This window comes from Thermothelomyces heterothallicus, assembly GCF_042370625.1.
Source record: "Thermothelomyces heterothallicus CBS 202.75 unplaced genomic scaffold P884_scaffold_33, whole genome shotgun sequence".
Classification (NCBI taxonomy): domain Eukaryota; kingdom Fungi; phylum Ascomycota; class Sordariomycetes; order Sordariales; family Chaetomiaceae; genus Thermothelomyces; species Thermothelomyces heterothallicus.
Genome location: NW_027192594.1, coordinates 183,699 through 203,861, shown reverse-complemented (window position 1 = coordinate 203,861; position 20,163 = coordinate 183,699). Strand labels below are relative to the sequence as shown.

Genomic DNA, 20,163 nt, shown 5'->3' with positions numbered 1-20,163 from the left:
ACAAGATTGTTCCAAGTACAGATTACACGAATAAACGAAGACGACAAATGAGGGAAACTCTTGCAATTCAGCCGAGCACCTGGCTCTTTTTTTTTTTCTTGTTTTCCCGGTTGGTCAGTGCATTTACCAGCCGGTCGGTAACCCAGGCTTTGGGATCTCCAGGAAGTAGTGTAAGCTGTGGAACACTTTGTCGCCGTCCGAGACGTTGGTTTTTAGGCATTTGCATCATCCTAGTTCTCCTACAACCCGAAATGAGGCATCATCCTGAACCGATTTCAAGGCGTCTTACATGCAGTAAGCATTGGTTAATCGGCCGTTTCTCTGATGGTGATGCGTGCCATTGTGCACAACGAACATGGCAGCGTAGCTCTTACGCAGTGTATAGAGAATACGGTAATTCGTAATCCGTACACTGACTACTTGCTATTTCCAGCGAAAATACGCCTAGCGCGATTCGGGTGCTACGACGTGGAACATGTTGCCAAAATAGGTGTCATTGGCATTATAGTATGCACCATGTTAGAATCGCGCTCCTTGGAACACGGTGCAATCGCTTATTTGGTACAAGTACGTCCTGCGGAATCTCACTGGAGGACGGAGGTGGGTAGAACGAAAAGGTAGAGTGGAATTCCACTCTGAAACCCGGGTCCGACTCAGCAAAAGATGCAAGGCGAACAAGGCAGGATAGCAAAGCGGAACAAGGGAAGGCCTGCCCCTCCTCCCCCCCACCCCGAACCAAAACCAACCACCACGCCGTCTTTTGAATCTCCCCTACGCCCAAACCGCATGTCGTTTTAATGACCGTGACGATGTGATGGCAATAGAACACCTTGGAATTAGGTCACTGAACTGGCAAGTAAATGACACCGCACTTTCCCGTGGCGGCACGTCGACTGCGCAATAGCATAATCAATCCTCTTTAACATCGCCATTTGGAGACTGATGAACACGGCATCATCGCGGCATAGGGAAATGTCATGATTGTATGGAGGAATCCAAAAAAAAGAAGAAAACCCTCGGCTGTAACCTTGTAGGAGGACGAGAACAGAAAAAATAATATTTCCCAAGAAAAAGTCCCTACTCTTGTGCTTCCTCTCCCCGGTTCGGTCTTTTTTCAACCACCGGGCGTGCCCCATGGCTGCCAGATCTCTCCAAAAACCTGTCCGCAAAAGCTGCACTGCGCCCTTGAGTTGAACTGTGTGGCTGCTAGCAGTAGCACCTCTGGTCCTCCATCCTTCATCCATGTCCCTTCCCATCTCCGTGTCTCAGTGCGCGTGTGATCTACCCCAACATACTATATTAATCGCCTTCGTCCGAACTGGGCATCAACCTCATCGTGACTTTTTTCCACCAGGATATCGAAAGGGGAAACGAAGAAAACAGAGGGGGAAGTTGGGTTCGTGTTGAGGGCGGGGCGTTATTTTTTTTTTTTTTTTGTGGGGGGGGGGGGTTGGGAACGGAAAGCACGGCTGTATCGATGCAATCGAGTCGTGATCGGGTCGTGTTCGCATGTTTTCGTGTATATATATGTACGGGAGTATGGAGATTAGAACCCCGCGAAACCAGGAAAGCAACGCCCTGTCGTCTGGATCGGTGTATTCGGGGTGACAGGACGTTGGTAGCCAAATCCGAAGAGGCAAGGCCGGTTCAGAAACAGAGACAAGAAAGAAGTCCACACGAGCCGCTTCATGCTGGGGAAAAAATGTTCTGAGGTATAGAAGGGAAGAAGATACCAGAAAATGTGTTTCATCGCTAATAGGCTCATGCTTTCTGGGGAATGTTGACTGAACGTATCGAGGGAGGGGAAATGCCAATAGAAAATATCAACCCGCTTGCTTCGACTGCAAACCCATCATCAACTCGCTTCCTCTCTTCGCCGCAACTGCTCCTTAAAAGACAGGGGGCCCGTCACTTGAGTTTCAAGCCCTCGATTTTCGCCTCTATGCTCTTGAGCACCTCGGGGTCGGGTTCCGGCTCGACCTTCCTCGGAGCTAGCCGGTGGCATTTGGTATGGGAGCATTTGACGCAAGCCGGTTCGTCGGTTGGTGGCGAGGAGAAGATGTGTTTGCAATCATCGCATTGATAATGGGCAATCCTCTTGCTCGGAGCGTCTCCGGGATAGCCGTACGGATACTTGTCCTTCTTGGGGCTGCGCTGGGCGTTAGTGAACAGGGTCGGACGAGAAGAGGGACAGGCGGGAGAAGGGAGGAACGTACGGGTCTCGAGGGCAATCAGTGCAACGGACGTGTTGGCAGCCCTCGCAGATCTTGGTACCAGTGAAGAGCCTCTCGCATTCGCAGCAAGTTCTCCGAATGCGCTGCCGGGGCTTCCTATAGTAGAGATCCTGGCCACCGGTCTTTGCTGGCCGCTTGAGGACGATCTTCTTGGGCGTCGGGTCCCAGTCAGGGATGATGGGTGCATTCTCGGCACGTTCCTTGATGATGGCAGCCCGCTTCTTGCGGCTCTCCTCCCTCTCGGCCTCGGTGCGCTTCGGCGGCACACGGGGGCACTGCTTGCAGCGCTGATGCTTGCACTGGGGGCATTCCTTGTGCACCCCAAACGAGGTGCCGCACAGATGGCACTTCCTGTGCACACGCATCCTGATGGGCTTCTCGACACGGAGGGCGTCACCTTCCGTCTTGTGCCACTCGCTGAGCGAAAGCTCCAAGCCGTATAGCTCGCCCAGCTTCTTCGCCCGCTCCGCGAAGATTTGAGATCTGGGTACCTTGGTAGCTTCCACGGCTGCGGGAACTGCTGCCGCGGGCGGGGGTTGGCTGTGGGCAGCAAGTCAGATACGGCTATTCCAGAGACGGACAACTGGATGGATGAAACGTGTCTCGTTGCCTCTCTAAAGCAAGACACCCGGCCCAAGAGAAGAAGGCATCATGAAAATGGTCAAACATACCTCGTAGCAGCCGCGGGAGGAGCACTAGTCGGGGCGGCCTTTGCGGCGGCGGCGGAGGTCCGGCGAGACGAGTCCGTAGCCCTCTTCAGAACGGTCTTCACCCTCAGCAAAACCTTCCCCAATCCCTTCTTCTCCTTCTCCTTCTCCTTCTCCTGCGGGACAGAAGTCCCTCCTTGCGCTGGCGGACTCATGGTTGATGGGGGGACTAATGCAGTTGCGGACGCTGCTGTGGATGATCGAATTTAACTGTGGGAACCGCTGGATAGCGTGTTCAGCCCGTTCTTATTGACGCAGGAACGATCGATATTGTGAACCCCCCCAAGCTCAATGCTTGCTTATACGATCCGCATCAGGCTTGATGGTGAATGTCGAAACACGCCGTGGCGAACCAGCAAGATGCAAGTCAGGTCCAAGGGCGGCCGTGCACGGGCAGTGGCTTGCAGTCTTGTGTGTGCGCTCGAGATCAAGCTGCACTGTGAGCCCAGGTCATCCAACGAGCGCGTTCTTGTGGTGCAGATATGGCCCTGGGCACGAGTCGCTCGGCGTTGTTTGTCGTGCAGAGGTCACCACTGCTCTTGAGAATGAGGGGGAGAGAAAGGGCTCGAAAAGGGACCGACGTCGCGGGTGGGAATCGGGGGGAGAAGAGAGCGGAGAAAGGCCAGCGGATCCGGTGTGGTGTGGTGCAGTCGACTTGCCTAAGAGGCTAGCAGGGATAACTGGGATTTTCTTGCGCTCCGGCGAGCCACGGGCGGAAACGAGGGCAGGATGCAGCACGCTAGTGGTGGCCCGGCAGGATCTGGTATGGTCCGAGACGCCAAAGTTACAGCGAACAGCTCAGGCCCCAGTCGAGCAGCAATGTGTCACGCCAGCAATCACCGATGCTCGCGTCGGCAATAGCGTTTACCTGATACGACAACGCAGCGCTTCCTCCCCCGAGGTAGATTGCGTGAAGTGAATACGCGAAGGCGCTGCCCTGGGCGAGATTGAAGCGATGGTTAACGAACCGCGTCACGGGCAAAAAGCCGTGCGCTGGGCCATTCCGAGACCTCGAAACGACTTTGCCACTGCTGGTCCCGAGGAGGCGGGAAGGGACGGGGACACTGGGGCACCCAAGCGGAGAAGGCTCGTTACACCACGGCATTGTATGTAATTACGGGTCTGTACGCGTCTTGTACTCCCGCTCTTCTGGTACGTGGGATGCAGTGCATTTCAAGACACAAATGTTTTGCAGGCCGTGATCCAGCAGGCAACAAATCAAAGTTCGAAGTCCTGTTTTGGTCCTGGCAAGATTTCGGAAGGCACAGAGGATTACTTGTTGTAAACCGCACTCTGGAGTAGTTTATTTACACCAGGCAAACAGGAAATAAGGTACCTACATACCGTGCAAACGTGTGCGTGGCCCATGGTGTTATCCGTACTTGTTCGGAGGACTGCATATGAGGTTCAACACATGCAAACGTAACAGGCGCCCAGGATTGTACACTAGTGTGGTACTATACAACACAAGTGTGGTGCGCAACTCCACTGGCTCGAGCCAGTCACTTCGCTTGCCTCTCCTTTGGAAGCGTTCGTGCTTTGGCAGTATCCTTGTCGATCCAACCATCAGAAATGGGAAACTCGCCCGATTTCCTAGAAATTTCAGAGTAATAAGGTGGGCCTCTCCACAAGGCGGCGGAGCCAGTCGCGGTGGCTGGAGTTGATCCCGACAGCAAGGGTCCAGCGCGGTTCACCCCACCGTTTTCCAGAATTACACTACACAGTAACCTCCCTCCGTTCTCCGTACTAAGTCCACTAACTATATGTATGTATGTACAAGTGCCCTGGCGATTGCGACCTACGCTTTCCAGAGCACGGCAGGCCAGCTTCCATGCTCCTGCCAGTGGGCTGCTGCTGCTGTGTCGTTGATGAAAAGCCAGCTGCCAGCACTCGGCAGGCGGAGGACTGGGACTTGGGGCTGTGTTTCGTAGCACCTGCAGATCAATCGATTGCGTCGCGTACCAGAGAAGGGATCAAAACGCTCATACACGCCTACTCCGGAGAAAGCTCCGAGCTGACGACACCGCAGGTTGCCGGGCCGTCACCATCCTTGACCGCGGTGGCGAGTCATGGCAGCCTGCTGACAAGGTCGTAAACGACTTGCCATTTATTAATACCGGGGGGCACGAAAACGGGCAGTTTCTGCTGCTAATAACCAACACACCACCGACACTGCACCGAACCATGCAGCTGTCGTACACTAAAGCATGTCCGGTCCAATGCAAGAGTAACGTTAACGCCAGCGAATGCACCAGCCCAAATCCAGCATCGCCCTGATGAGACACCAACATGGCTCGACCACCCACATCCAAGGCTCGTCTCGTCGTCAGCAGGTTTCGGTGCTCTGGAGAGATGAGGGTTACTATACACAGTAGATACGGACAGCTCAAACCGCGACGCTGAACATGTCGGTCCCAGTCACGTCAGCCAGTCGATTGGCTGTATTGCAACCTCGCCCGAATCGCCGGGCAAGGCTCGAGCCAACCACTTCCTCCGCCATACCGCTGCGCGATTTAGTTAGAGGGCTGAGGAGGGGATTTGCAAGTCGGCTGGAGAGGTTAACCGCATGCAGCAGCAGCCAACAGCCCACACGCCAGACCAGGTGTTGCCGTCGCATCCCAGTCTCCCCGGCTTAATTAATCTACACTATCAGCGAGAGCAAGCGACGACCCCAGGCCCATTCTCCGTCCTTTCCCCGTTGAGGTTGCAGTTTTTTGGTGCGAACCAGGCGATGCGTCGTGTCAGGAAAGACGGCAAGTGACTCTGCTGTCTGCACCGCTGCCCCTCTCTCCCCCCGGCCTCCCCGCGCGATCTTGCGGTTCGCCAAGGGGCTGCCGGTCGAGATCCGATTGCTCACGCAGACGAGCCCGGATTGTGGTACTATTGTGCAGCGTCGCGTGATATGACAATGCCAGACACCTGGGGGTTGGGTTCAACTCGTTGCAAGACACAATAATGGACGGGAGCATCCGCTGCCTACGGAGTATGTACGGTGTGTACAACGCAGCCGCTGCGCTGGCCCTAACTACACAAGGGAGAAGCCCGTCGGCCTGGCGTGGCCGCCAGAGTCTCTTGAGAAGCTCTAGGGTTTCCGGAAAAACCATTCGCACCTCCGCGGTACCTCTCCTAGGGACTCGCTTACGAAAGTTCTCTTGCGTTCTGTGCCGCACTCGTGCCGGGTCTTCTGCAGGATCACAATGGCTGGCTGATCGGTTGCCCTTGGTCCCAAACTGTCGGGTCCGCACAAATAACATTCACTTCAGCCGGATGTTTTGACCCCCTTGGGGCAGCGCGGCATTAGTGTTGGGTTTGTGCGCCACGCATAGGGACGGTGTGGTACAGTACACTACGACATCGCTCCTGAATTCCAAAGTCAAAACATCAGGCCACGGCCAGAGCAACGGAAATCATTCTCGAAGTGGCCAATATAGTAGTTGCCTGGGCCAAGAATCCAAATCAGTACTTTTTGGTCAGCGGTCTAGTGTATGTCCAATACACGTACATGCACACGAACGTCAAGTTGGCAGCGGCGAGGGAGCATCAGCGCCAACTTGAGGCCCCCGAAAGAAGTCTTCCTTCAAGCGGTCTAGGAATCCGCTCGACCCGGAGGCATGGATTGGTGAAAGGAGATGGGCCCCCTTGCCTTTCCAGAGGACCCCGAATGCCGTCGCGAGTTCCCCCCGTCTGGACTGCGGGTATCTTACAACTCCCCTGCATCGATCAAACCCCCGTTCGGGCCTCGGCTGGAGGATGGCGGGTCCAAGCAGCCCCCGAACCTGCACATAACCCCCGTTCTGGTTAGTTAGTTAATTGTGCTGAATGCCCGAACAGTTGGCTCCCCGTGTTGTATCACAGCATCAGCGGACAAGCCCGGGGCTCGATGACGTTCGAATTCGGTTGTCGTCCCAAGGGACCGTTGCCAGCTCTCCACTCCGCTGAACGCTAGCAGCGGGACGCATTGACCAGGCGTTAACTAGTTCGCTGTTGATCCCCAGACGCACATCACTCGATACCTGACACCGAATTTTTTTTTCTTTTCCCCCAACGGAAAGCTCCACGACACAACTTGGGGATACGATCCCCTTGGTGCAGGTACGCGACCGACGTGTCACCATTGCCCGCCGCCCCGCCGCTTCCATGGTCCGAGACGCTTGCAAAGGCTCTGCTCCCGGAGGAGGGGTCAATTGGGCGGGCGAAATGCCGTGCTGCCGGAAACTGGCAAGGCGTTGTCGCCTCGCACCAATAGGAGATGCCCGCGTCCTGCCGGATCACGCTTCCCCGCCCCTTGCAACGTCCTTGACCTCCGGTGTCCAGAGCGGCTAAAACTAGCGCAGCCGGACAGCTCACACTACCGCGTACACTACACGACACTACACTACGTAGTGTACCATACGTGCATACACACACACACACACACACACACACACAGAGTGTACGCAGGAGTTGTGCGTGCCCTGTCGGTTGTCGGTCTCCCTAACGAGATGTGTTTCTCTTCATTCCCCGAGTTGGGGACGTTCGGTTCTGCCCGTCCTTTCCCGGCCCTCGTCGATCCCGAATCTGGCTAAAACCGGCAGGTGGTAATTGTGAACGCAATGTTTCTAGATCAATATTTTTTGCGGCCGAAGGGGTTCGTCTGTCATGGGCCCGATGAGATTCGAGCCATCAGATGAAAAACATCCTACCTCGAGACTCCGTACCTTAATTAGAATGGCCTGTGAGCCTGTGACCAACCCTAATCTCCGACATCTGACAACTATCGGCGCCTATCAAAACGGCGCAGGGGGCCTTCGCTACAACGTTGGAAGGCCAGGCCGGCGTCCCGGCCGCCCCTCGCTTACGTTTGACTCGTTCAGCGGGCCGTCAGCGGGCCGGGCGTTTTCTCCATTCCCGGATGATCAACAAGGCCCCAAAGTTGTAGCGTACTTGTACGGGGTGTGTAAGAGTAGTGTACGGAGTATATATTATGGGAAGATGGGGTGGGAAAGTACATAACGCACAACACACTAGCCTCGGCATTAGGATATGATAACGTTATCGAAACCCGGAGCTGATGAAACCTGTGTGCGCATCCACTCCGGAGTTGGTCCGGAAGTAATACACTCCCTACATCAGGTCAAACGGTTTTCGCTAGCCATCGATGTGAATGAACAATTTCTGGAATCAGTATAACGTTAGTAGGAAAGTGTGTGCCAAGCTCCAACGCCACTCACGAGCTTTGGGGGACCTCTCCCCTCCGTGACAAAACGCCTGCTAGGTTGGCTACTCCGTATTCCACTGCCAAGCATTCCGTTCTCTGAACCGGTACATTAACGGAATGATGGGATGAGCGAGCAGGATCCAATTTTTTTTATTTATTTTTTTTCACCCATTGCGGGCGCTCGGTTGGCGATCCGAAAGGGCCCATATCCCTGCCAAGCCCCGGTCAAAAGCAGGCGCTCTCCACTACTCCGTATGTAACTAGTGGAGTGTAGTTAATCCGTCGAGGCGCTGAATGAAGCAGCGTCCCAGCCCCGCGGTGATGGCCGTTTTATTCCCGCCTCTGAATCAGTGCATGGACCAGCGGGCAAACGAACCCCCGACGGCACGATTCGAAGGCATCTGGTTTGTAAAAGAGCAAGCAGAATAACCACAGCTTCAGTTTTCTGCCAGATAACTTACATACGCAGTACGTTGCCAAAGGGACATGCGATGTCTCAGCTCATTGTTGCGAAACCGGAGCGGGAACTGCCTTGCTCTGGAATCTTTCCGGATCATGATTCTCTTGCGTATTCATTGTGTCGGATGAATTGGATAATATGATTCAGCCCTCGCTCGGCTGTCGGTTACGAATTACGAAGAGGAAACAGGAAACAAGGGGATGGAAGTGGTATGATGGCAACGAGCGAGCGAGAGAGAGAGAGCGGGGGGAAAGAAAAGTAAACCCAGCGTTATTCCGTACCTACTGCCTGGTCTCTTTCTTCGAGATGTGTCGGTTAGTCGACCCGCAGCGTCCCAGAACACGTGCGCCGGGGGGGGCCGAGATTTGTGGTGGGTGACGCGAAAAAAAAGCAGCCCTTCACGGCAACCACGTCACTCGGAGAGAGGCCCGCTTCCGTCCACCGCAAGCGCGAAAATAACTACCAACCATCAAACCCGACAACGATCCTGCAGCATCGCATCCGCGAGTAAAAAACGCGTTCCGTCATCAGCGATCCAAAACATCTCCCGCAGACGATTCCCCCCTCCCCCCCTTTTTCCGCCCCCCAATTCCATTGCGACTGTGCAAGCCGAATTGCACAGCCGACCACGCTCGTACCGGCGCTCCCACAGGAAACTTTATGCAACCAGGCCTGATTGATATCCCAACCCACGACGTCGGTAGAACCAGCACCCAAAATCTCCCGCCCACCACCACACAACATGGCTCCGGTTGCTCTCGCTCAGACTCGCCAGACGCTCGTTCCCCGCCGCACTCTCGAGGTCCGCCTTCGTGTGTGGAGGGTTCGGGAAGAGACGCAGCGTCTGGCGGCGGCCACGATGTCGACCACGATGTCGACCACCCAGACCAGCACTCCGATCGGCTGAATGTCGGCGCGGTCAAGCCAGCTGCGGCCGCCCGAGCCACCGTCGCCGGTCAGCGCGTTTCCGACTACGAGAATGCGGCTGTCTCATCCTCGCCGCGTAACGGCGCCCGCCCGCCTCCGGGCTTCAAGCTTGCGCACAGCTCGCAGTCCGCTGGCGTGCAGCTGACCGATTTCCCGAATGGTTCGTCTTGATCCTACTCTCACAGACACCCCTCTTCACCGCCCACGCCCACGCCCACGCCCACGCACATACATACATACTCGGCTTGACCCTGCTGTATGTAGCCAGCGGGCCGCTGACCATTTTGTCCCGCCGCAGAGCTGTTGACTCAGATCCTGTCCCACCTGCACCCCGATTCGCATGCCGCCGTGGCGCTGGTCTCGAAGCGCTTCTACGCACTCGTCACCACACCGTATGCGTGGCGCATTGCCTTCCTGCGCTACTTTGCGGGGCATGACTCGGTCGCCGGCCGCGACAAGGCCGACCAGCAGGGGAAGGAGGTCGAGTCGTCCGCTGCGGTCCGGTCCGAGGTCCGCTACTTCACCCGGCTCACCGCCCTCGCCTCGTGGCGCAGCGAGTACTTGTTGCGCACGCGCCTGCTCCGGGGCGTGGTCCGCGGGAAGCCGGGCAGCATCGGCTCATCCGTCCGCGCCACCCAGTCCGGAAAGAAGGCCGCCGCCGTGCTGACCTACAACTCGAAGCTTCCATGGATGATCAGCCACGTCCATGCCGACTTCACGGGCGGGAAGAAGGGCCCGCGCGTGATCCACGGCACGCGCGACCTCGGCGTGGCCACGGTCAGCGATCCTACCACGGGCCGGATCGAAAAATGGGGCTTGGACGATCCTTTTACTTTCCAGCAGCTTGACGAGGTCTTTCCGAACCTCGAGTTCTACGGCGTCGGCGAGGGCCCGGCAGCTGTGCCCAACGTCTTGGACGTGAGCCAGCCGTATGGCTTGGCCGGCGGCGAGGGCTTCCCTGGCGGCCGCGTCTACTACAAGGCGGCGGGGCAGCTGCGCGGGCGCTACCTTGGACAGAACCGCGGCGTGGACGAGACAGCGCCAGAGATTCCGAAGATTCCCGAACTGACCGATGCCATCAGTTGTATCTGGATTGCCAAGTCGCCCTCCGTGACGTCGACCACGCGGTCCATGATTGGCATCTTGGCCGGCTCGACGCTCGGCGTGGTGACGAGTTATGCCCTGGGGCGCGAGTCCGCCGGTCCGCGCTTTGGGGATGGTGACATGACCGCCCGCTGGGTGCTGAGCCCCGGCGTGCCCATCATCGACATCAAGGTCGATGACCAGTATAGCCTGCGGCGGAAAGCCCTCGGCCGGGTTTGGGCTGTCGCTCTGAACGCCCTCGGCGAGGTCTATTATCTGACACAGGCCCCGACCCCTCCCCTCCACAAGGGCAAGGCCGAAGACGCGGTCAAGCTTGCCTGGCAGGCCGGTCGAACCGCCTGCTGGGAACTTGTCGAGCCCACCCGGCGCACATCGAGGCCCGACGAGTTTGACAAGAATGCGGTCACGGGCGCGTACTCGCCGCGGACCTCGGCGGACTCGATGAATCTGAGCAGAGAACAGCTCATCGCCGAGGCTAGAGAGATTGAAACGTACTTTCGACACACGCCGGCTCACTTCCGGAAGGTGTGTCAAGGTTGGGACATGCTGCGTAAACTCGAGGTCGACTTTGCCGCCGGAGGCGAGGACGGCGGCGGGGAGACCATCTTTGTCATCACCCCTGGCAGCGAAGAGACCGAGCCGGCCTCCGTCCGCAGATACGTCAGGCGCGGGACTCGCGCGACGCCTAGTCCGTCGGGGCCGTTGACCCCCGTTGCACCGCTCGGCGCCGCTCCTCGCTGTTCAATCTTTGGGGGAGAGGCCGCGGCTAAGATAGCCCAAGAAGCAATGCCTCGATCCGACAGCGACAACAAAAACGGGTTCATGTCACCAGCATCTGGGTCGAGCACGCCTCGACCCGGGACCGTTCCCGAGAAGGCGGAGGCCGAAGAATGGCAAGTCAGCGACTTTGTCTTCAGGCGTGACGCGGCTACGGAGATTACCGCAAGCGCGGTGGACATGTCCAACTTCGCCTTGATGGCGGCCTTCGAGGACCCCCTGCTGTCCGGGTCGTCGGGGGCCAACAGTCCTGGCACGCCCGCGGCCAAGCAGGCCGCTGGCGAGATTCCCGGCCGACGCGCCCGCCTGCTGGCCGTCGGGACCAACACGGGCTCCGTCGTCGTGTGGAACATGCGCGACACGGCCTCGCCCACCGTAACCCCCGTAAGGGTCATCCGGACCGGGTCCCCCGAGGTCACCGCCCTCGCAGTGTCGGCGCTGTATCTCGTCCACGGCGGCAGCGACGGCTCGGTCCAAGCCTGGGATCCCCTCGCGTCTTCCCTGGAACCCATCCGCACTCTCAACGCCAGGTCATCGGGCCGCATCCCGCGGCACATCCTCCAGGCCAACCCTGCCTTGCAGCACGCAAACTACTTCGCCGTGCGCGCCATCGCCCTCGACCCAGATGCCACGGTGCTCCGCGGCGTCCTGGCCTTCGGCACCTCCATCCGCTTCTGGACCTACAGCTCCACCTCACAGGCCGGGCCCGGCCGCAAGCGCCGCCTGCGTCACTCGGATGTGCACGGCCGCCCCGCCGGCCGCCGCAACAACGACAGCGTTGCCAGCTACATCGCCGCCGAGGAGGAGGAGCTGCGCCACGAGCTCGAGCACCGCTCACGCGAGGCCGAGCGCCTCCGGAAGCGCTTCGGCGTCGGGCTGGCCGAGCTCACCGAAGAGGAGGCGCTGCAGTATGCGCGCATGATCTCCGAGGAGAGCTTCGCGCTCGACGAGATGCGGCGCTCGTCTGCTTCTGCTTCTGCTTCTGCTACGAGCGGGAGTGATGCGACGGCCGGGGCGGAGACGGCCAGTTCGGCCGGGAGCAGCAGCGGCACGGGCGTTGCAGCCACGGCCGAGACGAGCTTCTTTGATACAGATGGGTATTATTATGGTGGTGGGGCGGCGGGCCCCAGTCGCACTGCAGAGCTACCCTTGCCGAGAGAGGAGGGAATCGGAATCGGCGGCGGTGGTGACGGAGGGGTCGGGAATGGTGGTGATGACGACTTTGAGGCACAGCTTCAGAGGGCTATACGATTGTCTCTTCTGGAAAGCGGTGGTGACGACGCGTCTCCGTCTTCCTCGCACCGTCCGCCGCCGCCGCCGTTGCAAGCCCCGTCCCGGGGCGGCGATCTCAGCAATAATAGCATGGAGAATCTGCACGAGTACGGTGTGAATGTTCAGGTGAAAACGGCAAAGGGGAAGGGTAAGGGGAAGGGTAAGGGTCGGTCGGACGATGCGTCGCCCAAGGGAGGAGTGGGCATGGCCACTTTTGACGCAGCCGGGTACGGGCCTAGTCCCGGCATTGGCATTGGCGCGGATGACGACTTGGCACTTGCGCTGCGGCTGAGCCTAGAAGAGGAGGAGGCGAGGCAGAGAAGAGCGAGGGAGCAGGAGGCGGCGATGGGGTTGAACGGAGACGGGGATGAGTATCCGCCGCTGGAGGTGAAAGGCAAGGGGAAGGGGAAGTGGGTTTGAAGTGAGTGGGATGGGATGGTGGAGCGTTGGTAGGGGAGCCACGCGTCTATATTAGTTCTGATTGATTTCATATTCTTTCTTGCCCGGCGGGATGGTTCAGCCATCCGCTGCTCGAGTATTTAACATTGCTTGGAAATCAAACTCTCAACTCTCAACTCTCAACTCTTGTTCGCTTGGTTCAATCTAAATTGCTTTTTCTTCGTGGGACTGCCAACAGTGTCTTCATCCCAGCTCATCGTGGTCCCGAACCCGCCCGGTCGTCGTAGAAGTCCCGCGTGTCCCTTGAACTCGTTATCAGAAGAAGTGTGTGTTGGACTGTTTTTCATCAAGCCTCCCTCCACAGCTGCCTACACAGCAGTCCTCGACATGCTTATGAGGAGTGACGTCCCGTGGTGGTACTGCACATATCACCCCACATCCGTTTGAACGAGTCACGGTATGATGGAGATGTGTAGTTGTGTAGTTCGAGACGCCAGCATTGCAGTGACACTGGATGATAAGAGGCCAGGTTTTTTTTTTTTTTTAAAGTCCCTCTCTAGCTTGCTCACCATGGACGAGCAAAGCCAGAAAGAGCCCAGCCAGTGCTGGCTTGGTGTATAGAGACAAGGAGAAGACGGGATGAACGCTAGGAGGGCAGCCATCTTCAGCTACTTCTTTGTTTATCCTAGAAGAGAGTTTATCTAGTCTCAAGCTACGCATACAGTCACCAGGCAGCAAGGGCCTGACCACTGAAAACAATATATCCCCCCCAACCGCCTAACTATGGGATTATATATATATATGTGTGTGTGTGTGTGTATGTGTGTATGTGTGCGGAATACATACCATACCAACACACCCTATCCCCCCGTTTCCTGCTGCCCATCCGCCGCCCATCCGGGGTATCGCAACCAAGCAAGGCACTCGATAAGTAACAGACGGGACAGCTGGCTGGCCGCTGCTGTCAGCCACCTTCTCTTCCTCCTCCCCTTAACCAACCCCCCCCCCCCCCCCCCCCCCCCCCACCCCCCCCCCCCCCCCCCCCCCAAAAAAAAAAAAAATTAAAAAAATTTCTCCTCTCAAATCTAATCCACTGCCCTGGCGCCATTAAAATAAGAAAACAAGAACCAAATCTGCTACAAAATTAAACCGAACCGAAACGTCTCGCAACGCACACACATACACACAGTAGAGAGACAGATAGAGAGATAGATAGTCGCCTGCTCAGACAGGGAGAGACGAAAAATGATGCTCCCAAAAGAAAGAAAAAACCGGAAGAGACAGAAAACAAACTCCTGACGCCGCCCAGCCGCCCGAATGAGCGCCCTCCCCCCCCCCCCCCCCAAAAAAAAAAAAACACTAACTCGGCCAATCCCAAAGAGGGCCGTTTCTTTCTTTCTTTCTTTTTTTTTTCCTTTTCTTTCTTGGTCTCAGATCGTCAACCCAATCCCGACGGCGAGCCCGACAGCCCAGACGACGGCAGCGATCCGGGGCCTCAGGGCACCGACGCCGTCCTCATCCCCGCCCCCGCCGGCGCCCGTGGCAGTGGCGGTGGCCGGGCCGACGCCGACGCCGGGGGTGATGACGGTGGTGGGGCCGAAGGGGTAGCGCAGGGTGAGGGAGCCGACCTGGACGCCGTCCGGGCCGATGGTGACGGTCTCGCCGCCGACGACGGTGGTGGTGGTGCCGGTGCCGGTGTGGCCGGGGGCGGTGCGGCCGGGGGCGCCGGCGGCGGCGGCGTCGGGGCCGACGGTGTAGGTGGTGTTGCGGATGACGACGACGGAGGCGCCGATCTTGGTGATGGTGGCGCCGCCGACGAGGGCGTACTGCGTGTCCTGCGGGCCGGCGGCGTGCGTGCCGCCGAGCGTGACGTCCCCGTCGTGCGCCGTGATGCCGCCCGGGCCGAGCGTCACCACGTCGTCGTCGACGGTGATGACGGTGCTCTCGGGCGCCGTCAGCTCGTACGTCAGCGTCGTCCCGTGGACGACGAAGACGGAGCTGCCGATGGCCGTGATGAGGTCGCCACCGGCGACCACCACCTCGGTGGGCGACGGGAACGCGGGGAGCGGGAGGGTGTGGGAGCCGCCGGCGATGGTGGTCGGGCCGACGGTGAAGGTGCGGCCCGAGACGACGGCGGTGGTGGTGGTGGGCCCCAGGGTGAAGGTGGAGCGGCCGATGACGGCGACCGAGGAGGAGACCACGACGGGGACGCCGTTCAGGTTGGTGCTCGTCGGCTCGGGGAGGTAGATGCCGCCGGTGGCGGACGGGCGGTCGATGGTGGCGCCGCCGCCGACCACGCGGGTCGGGTCGATGGTGAAGGTCTGGCCGGCGACGATGACCACCTGGGTCGGCTGGGCCGGGTTGTCGCGGATGGTGTGGCCGTTGATGACCACCGCGGTGGGCTGTACCGCCACCGAGATGGGCGTAGGGGTTGGGCGCTCTGCCGACTTGGAGCCGCCGCCCTGGGGCCCGCCCGGCGAGTCGTAGGCGGGCGACGAGTTCGGCGCTTGGGTCGTCGGGCTCGCGTGGTCGTCTCGTGTCTGGGCGCCTTGGCTGACGCCGTAGTCTGGCCGGGTGATGGTCGTGAAGATGACGGCCGGGTTCTTGTCCGTCGTGAGGAAGACGACCGAGGGGGTGATGCTGGTCTGCAGGCCGAAGCCATAGCCCTGGGTCGTCGTGGTGACCTCGCAAGTGCGGTACTCGGTGCCCGCGCCCGTCGACGCGCAGACGGAGATGGTCAGCTTCGGCGGCGTCACGGGGACAACACACGACGAGGTCGGCCCGGGTATCGAGACGGGCGGGTACGGCGGCGTGTAGTCCTCGGGGTCGCCGTACCAGGTGATGGTCGTTGTGTGGACGACGGACCAGCTGGTAGGGGAGCCGTCCAGGTCCGACGGGTTGCAGTAGTAGATCGAGCCAGAAGGCTTGACCGTAAATGTCTGGTTTTGGGGCCGCGTCGACGTCGTAAAGGTCGTGTCTCCGGGCAGGACGGTGCCATAGCCCAGGTCTATCGTCTCGGTTGTCGCATACGTTGGCGAGAAGGTCGAGCCCTTGGGCGCGCTGCCCGGAGGTCCTCCGCGTGGAGGACCGCCGCGCGGCGGCGTTGGCTCGGCGCCCTCCTGCGCCGTGGCTGTGGAGGGTGCCGACTGGGCCGGGGCGTAGGTATACCCGGGATTCTCAGCACTGGAACCCCCTCCTTGCACTCCGGTGGGCTGGACACTAGTGGACGACGTCGGCGTGTCTTCTGGTGGCGGTTCTCTGTGCGTCGCCGAGCCGGGCGCCATTGAGCTCCCCGTCGGCTCCGCGGTGCGAGACGGGGCCCGCGTATACGTCGTCAAAGACCCTTCCGGTCCGAGCCCACCGCCCTGCGTCGTCTGAGGGGAGGATTCTGGAAGAGCCCCCGAAACCCCTTCTGCAGCATCCCCGCGCTGCTCCGAGGGCGTCGCCGCGATTGCTACCTCGGATGAAGGCTGCGTCTGCGACAGCACTTCGATTTGGCTCGACGTGCTGAAGCTGGCGGCGCCAGTGGCACCCCGGAGTGTGTCGGAAATCTCATCCTGGCGCCGATGGTGGTTACCTGCCGGTAACTGTCAGCGCCAAAATAAATAAATAAATAAAAAATAAAATAAAATAAAATAAAAAATCCAATAATCTTCTCTGACTGACTACAGCCTCCTTTATGTCTGGTGGTGGTGGATGCTGACCTCCAAGGGCGTTCTCGAATCCGAGCCCGGCGAGCACTGCGAGTGAGAGCAGCACTCTGCCACCCCCGACCATGCTGTGCTTGCTCGGGGCGAGCTCTCTCTCTCTCTCTTTCGTGCTTTACGCGGTGCCGCTGTGGCAGACTGAAGCTTCCCGATACAACCAACAACCCTTACCAACTTCGCCAAAGCATTTGAGTTGCTGCGAGCCCAGATCTGTGATCACCAAAATCTCCTAACCATCGCGCCGGGTAGTGGAATCATGAGACTTATCTGGCGAATGTGGAAAACGCGGCGAAGAAACGCCCCGTACGAAGTAAGTTAGCGTCGGTAGAGCGACCTTGGCAAGAAAAGCCGGGGAATTGAGCTGGGGAGGGAGAGAAGGGGGGGGGGGGGTTCCCGTCGCGACGATCTACAAGTAGTGTAGGCCAAGATCCGAGACAACAAGAGCGACAAAATACAGCAGGCCGCAGGCCATCAGCCACCGCGCATCGGAATAACCGTCCAATTTGTAATGACGACTCCCTAGTGCACGCAGGAGTGAGCAATTCGCTGGTTTGAGTTAGTTACACCCTGGCTAACGGCCCGTATGTACGGTAGCTCCGTGCAAGCAATGTATGTACGGACGTATTCCGTACTCCGTGGTAGTTAACTATAGTGTACTCTGTAGCGTGTGTGTACTGCACAGTACGCACATGCACAGGGGACAGGCGAAGGGTGTGTGGATGAGAAGGTTTTACAGGGCAATTTGCGTGCTGTCTTGATAATAGCCTGCTGTGGGACGGTTTCATTTACCGTGTGTGCTGCAATTGCGGTCGTGTTGAAAGCTGCCCCGGCAAGGCCACGAGGGCAGCGGTCGTGGAAGAGAGAGATCCGGGGACAATCATCCGTAGTGTACACTACACTAGTGTAGGAAGCTCGTGCTGCCAAGGGCCGATGGATGAGCAAGGGGCCTAGTGTAGTGTACTGTGTATATGAGGATCTCTCATGCACATGGATATCCCTGCCCGGACCACCCTCTCCAGGGGGGCGGGACTTGGGTGAATTCCCGATTTGCCCATGACTCGGCAGGAAACGAACACGCCAGCTGCCAGCTGGTTGGTCAGTTGGCTGGTTATAAGGGGGAGATCAAGACGCAAGAGGCTGGACAAGCCTCGGAGCTTGTGCTTGATCTCGAGGCGCCTTTGCTTCGCCAGGCTCGAAAGCTTTATCAATTTTGTGAGTGGATTTTGTGGACGGAGTAGCATGCAGACTCTTCGCACGTCACGTTAACTCCTTCGTGTGCCCCGGATGAGGAAAAACCCCCCAGCGTTCATCGTAGAATGCGGATGCGAAGCCCAGGTCGCTGACTCGTTTATCAAGAGCCCCCAGCCCGTGGTTCAGTGTAACGGAAGAATTGATAGAAGAGTGCCGAGAGCCACTGAGAAGGAGTCGGGCCTTCCGTGGACGCTTATCTCAACCGCTCTCTAGCAGCACATTTGTCTCTGTTCAGCCGTCTCCAGGTCCGTTTCCTGTGCGTGTAGCAACATGTGCATGTAGGGATAGTGTGGATGCATGTACTCCGTACGCGTGCATGTTGTGTGTATGCACGTATTGCACTGTACATACACAGCAATCTTCTCTCGGTCGAGCAAGTCGTCAGATCTATCGATTCAACAACAGATCTGCAGACCTCGTGGTGGAGTCGGATAAGCCACGCAGAAAGGAGAGTGGTCAGGCGTGAGCGAACAATTTCGGTAGGTTGATGCCAATCGACGAGCACCATGCCCGCAGTAATTCGTGTACAACACAAAGAGTCCTTGGTGATTTGTATTGTGCGCAGCTCACAGCGCCCTTTCTGGTGCCACAGCACTGATCGTCGCCATGGCGCTCGGCGATGTGGGCCGTAGCAAGGGGGAAGAGGGGTGAGAGGGGGCTTGGGGGCAAGCCAGGGCATCTTCGGCAATTGGTGACCTTACGGAAGGGGAAGCTGGGGCTGCCGGCCAGACGGCAGGTGAAAATCGGACAAGTTGGCGCAAACTCGATCTGCGCTCCCGCTGCTTGTCGCTTGTCTTGGTGGGCGTCGGCATGGTGTTTCGAACAGAACGAAGAGACCGAAAATGAGCCGGGGTATGCATAGTTAACGGCTCGACTTCAGAGACCCCATTTCTTCCCCGCGCACTACACTTGTCCGTACACAATAGTTTATACGGAGGTACGTAACTATGTACATCCGTACACGAAGTACGGATCCCTACAGGTACTGCGTATAGGAAAAGTCAACAGGTCGATGCCATGAATGTTCTGGAATGCCAGACGTAACTCACCTGCGCAATGAAATATGAAGCAGTCAGTGTATGGACAAGCATATGCTCAATAACGAGTTAGTGGGCATTGAATATGACCCAACTGTGGGAGACGATCGGATGAGAAAAAGGTCTAGAGTCCGCCTAAACAGGAGCTTCGGTTGCACAACGACCGCTCCGCAGCGGACGACGGCACCGCAGAAGCGAGCAAGGGCTCAAGGGCCAACACCTTCCCCGACCTCCGGTCCAGTCGGCCACCACCAGCTTTATATCAACGTCGGTACGAATCCGCCATTGTCGCTTCGAAACAGTGGGGACGCGAAAACTACTCGGCTTACGTTCGAGACTGCACTCCATTGTCGAGCTGAGAGCGAGTTCGAAACGGCAGGTCACAGTGTCGTTTACGGGTCGGCAGAGCCAACGCGCGATGCCTGGCTGATCGGATGGTGACTCGTGCCAACGGACAGCCAGGGAGACGGGAGATTCTCGACCTCTCGGAGGACGGGAAATGGTATGCGGATGGCTGTGGGCGGTTTCGGTTCCCTAACAAGGGATATCTGTCAGGCGGGGAGAAGTCGGCTTCCGTCCCGTCACGAATATCGAGCGGTGCGGTCAAGACCGGGCCACCGTTTCCGTCGCCGGGTCTATTCTTTCCTTCTTCCCGCCAGTTTCTTTAGTATTGTATGTACGGAGTGATTTCTTCCTTGCAACTGCGCGGGTTGCGACCCAGGAGGATGACGGGTCAGTAACGGTACCCGACGACCGAGCCCGTTACGCAGACTCGCTTGCCCGAACGGAGCAGTAAGCTGAAGCTGGATATGGCGAGCGCTTGATTGGGTGTGCCGGCAAAAATAATTGGTACTGGATTTAGCCAGAGTGTCGTCACCCTCTCGCTGCCCTTTCTCAGTGGTAAAATAGATTACTCTGCCGTGTCCGTTGCATCCTTCATGCCAGTTCAGGACATTCCCTCTTTCGATTGTCGCCTCCCGGATTGCCGCTTGGCTGGGAGAAGGCTGCCTTCACCGCGGTCGATATTTGGCCAATAAATGTGCGCCGCCAACAGTTTGATAGCGAGCCGGCCGTCATTTCTCGAGAGGGGG

At 58.2% G+C, this 20,163-nt stretch overlaps 3 protein-coding genes across 3 annotated transcripts; 1 reads left to right on the top strand and 2 right to left on the bottom strand.

Annotated features, from left to right (window-relative positions):
* Positions 1-1,444: 1,444 nt before the first annotated feature.
* P884DRAFT_264480 (uncharacterized protein) lies at positions 1,445-2,776 on the bottom strand. Its single transcript, XM_069441853.1, has 2 exons — positions 2,217-2,776; positions 1,445-2,149 (listed from the first exon to the last, which is right to left on the bottom strand). The coding sequence occupies exons 1-2, from the start codon at positions 2,597-2,599 to the stop codon at positions 1,909-1,911; spliced, it is 624 nt and encodes a 207-aa protein (XP_069294031.1). The 5' UTR covers positions 2,600-2,776; the 3' UTR covers positions 1,445-1,908.
* A 6,482-nt stretch (positions 2,777-9,258) lies between these two features.
* Positions 9,259-13,098, top strand: P884DRAFT_210877 (uncharacterized protein; the record flags this gene model as incomplete). Its single annotated transcript, XM_069439033.1, has 2 exons — positions 9,259-9,685; positions 9,824-13,098. The coding sequence occupies 2 exons, from the start codon at positions 9,259-9,261 to the stop codon at positions 13,096-13,098; spliced, it is 3,702 nt and encodes a 1,233-aa protein (XP_069294030.1).
* A 1,409-nt stretch (positions 13,099-14,507) lies between these two features.
* P884DRAFT_210838 (uncharacterized protein) lies at positions 14,508-16,854 on the bottom strand (the record flags this gene model as incomplete). The annotated part of the gene is made up of 3 exons (XM_069439026.1): positions 14,508-16,335; positions 16,408-16,654; positions 16,740-16,854. 3 exons carry the CDS (start codon positions 16,852-16,854, stop codon positions 14,508-14,510), a joined length of 2,190 nt encoding a protein of 729 aa, XP_069294029.1.
* Positions 16,855-20,163: the final 3,309 nt, after the last annotated feature.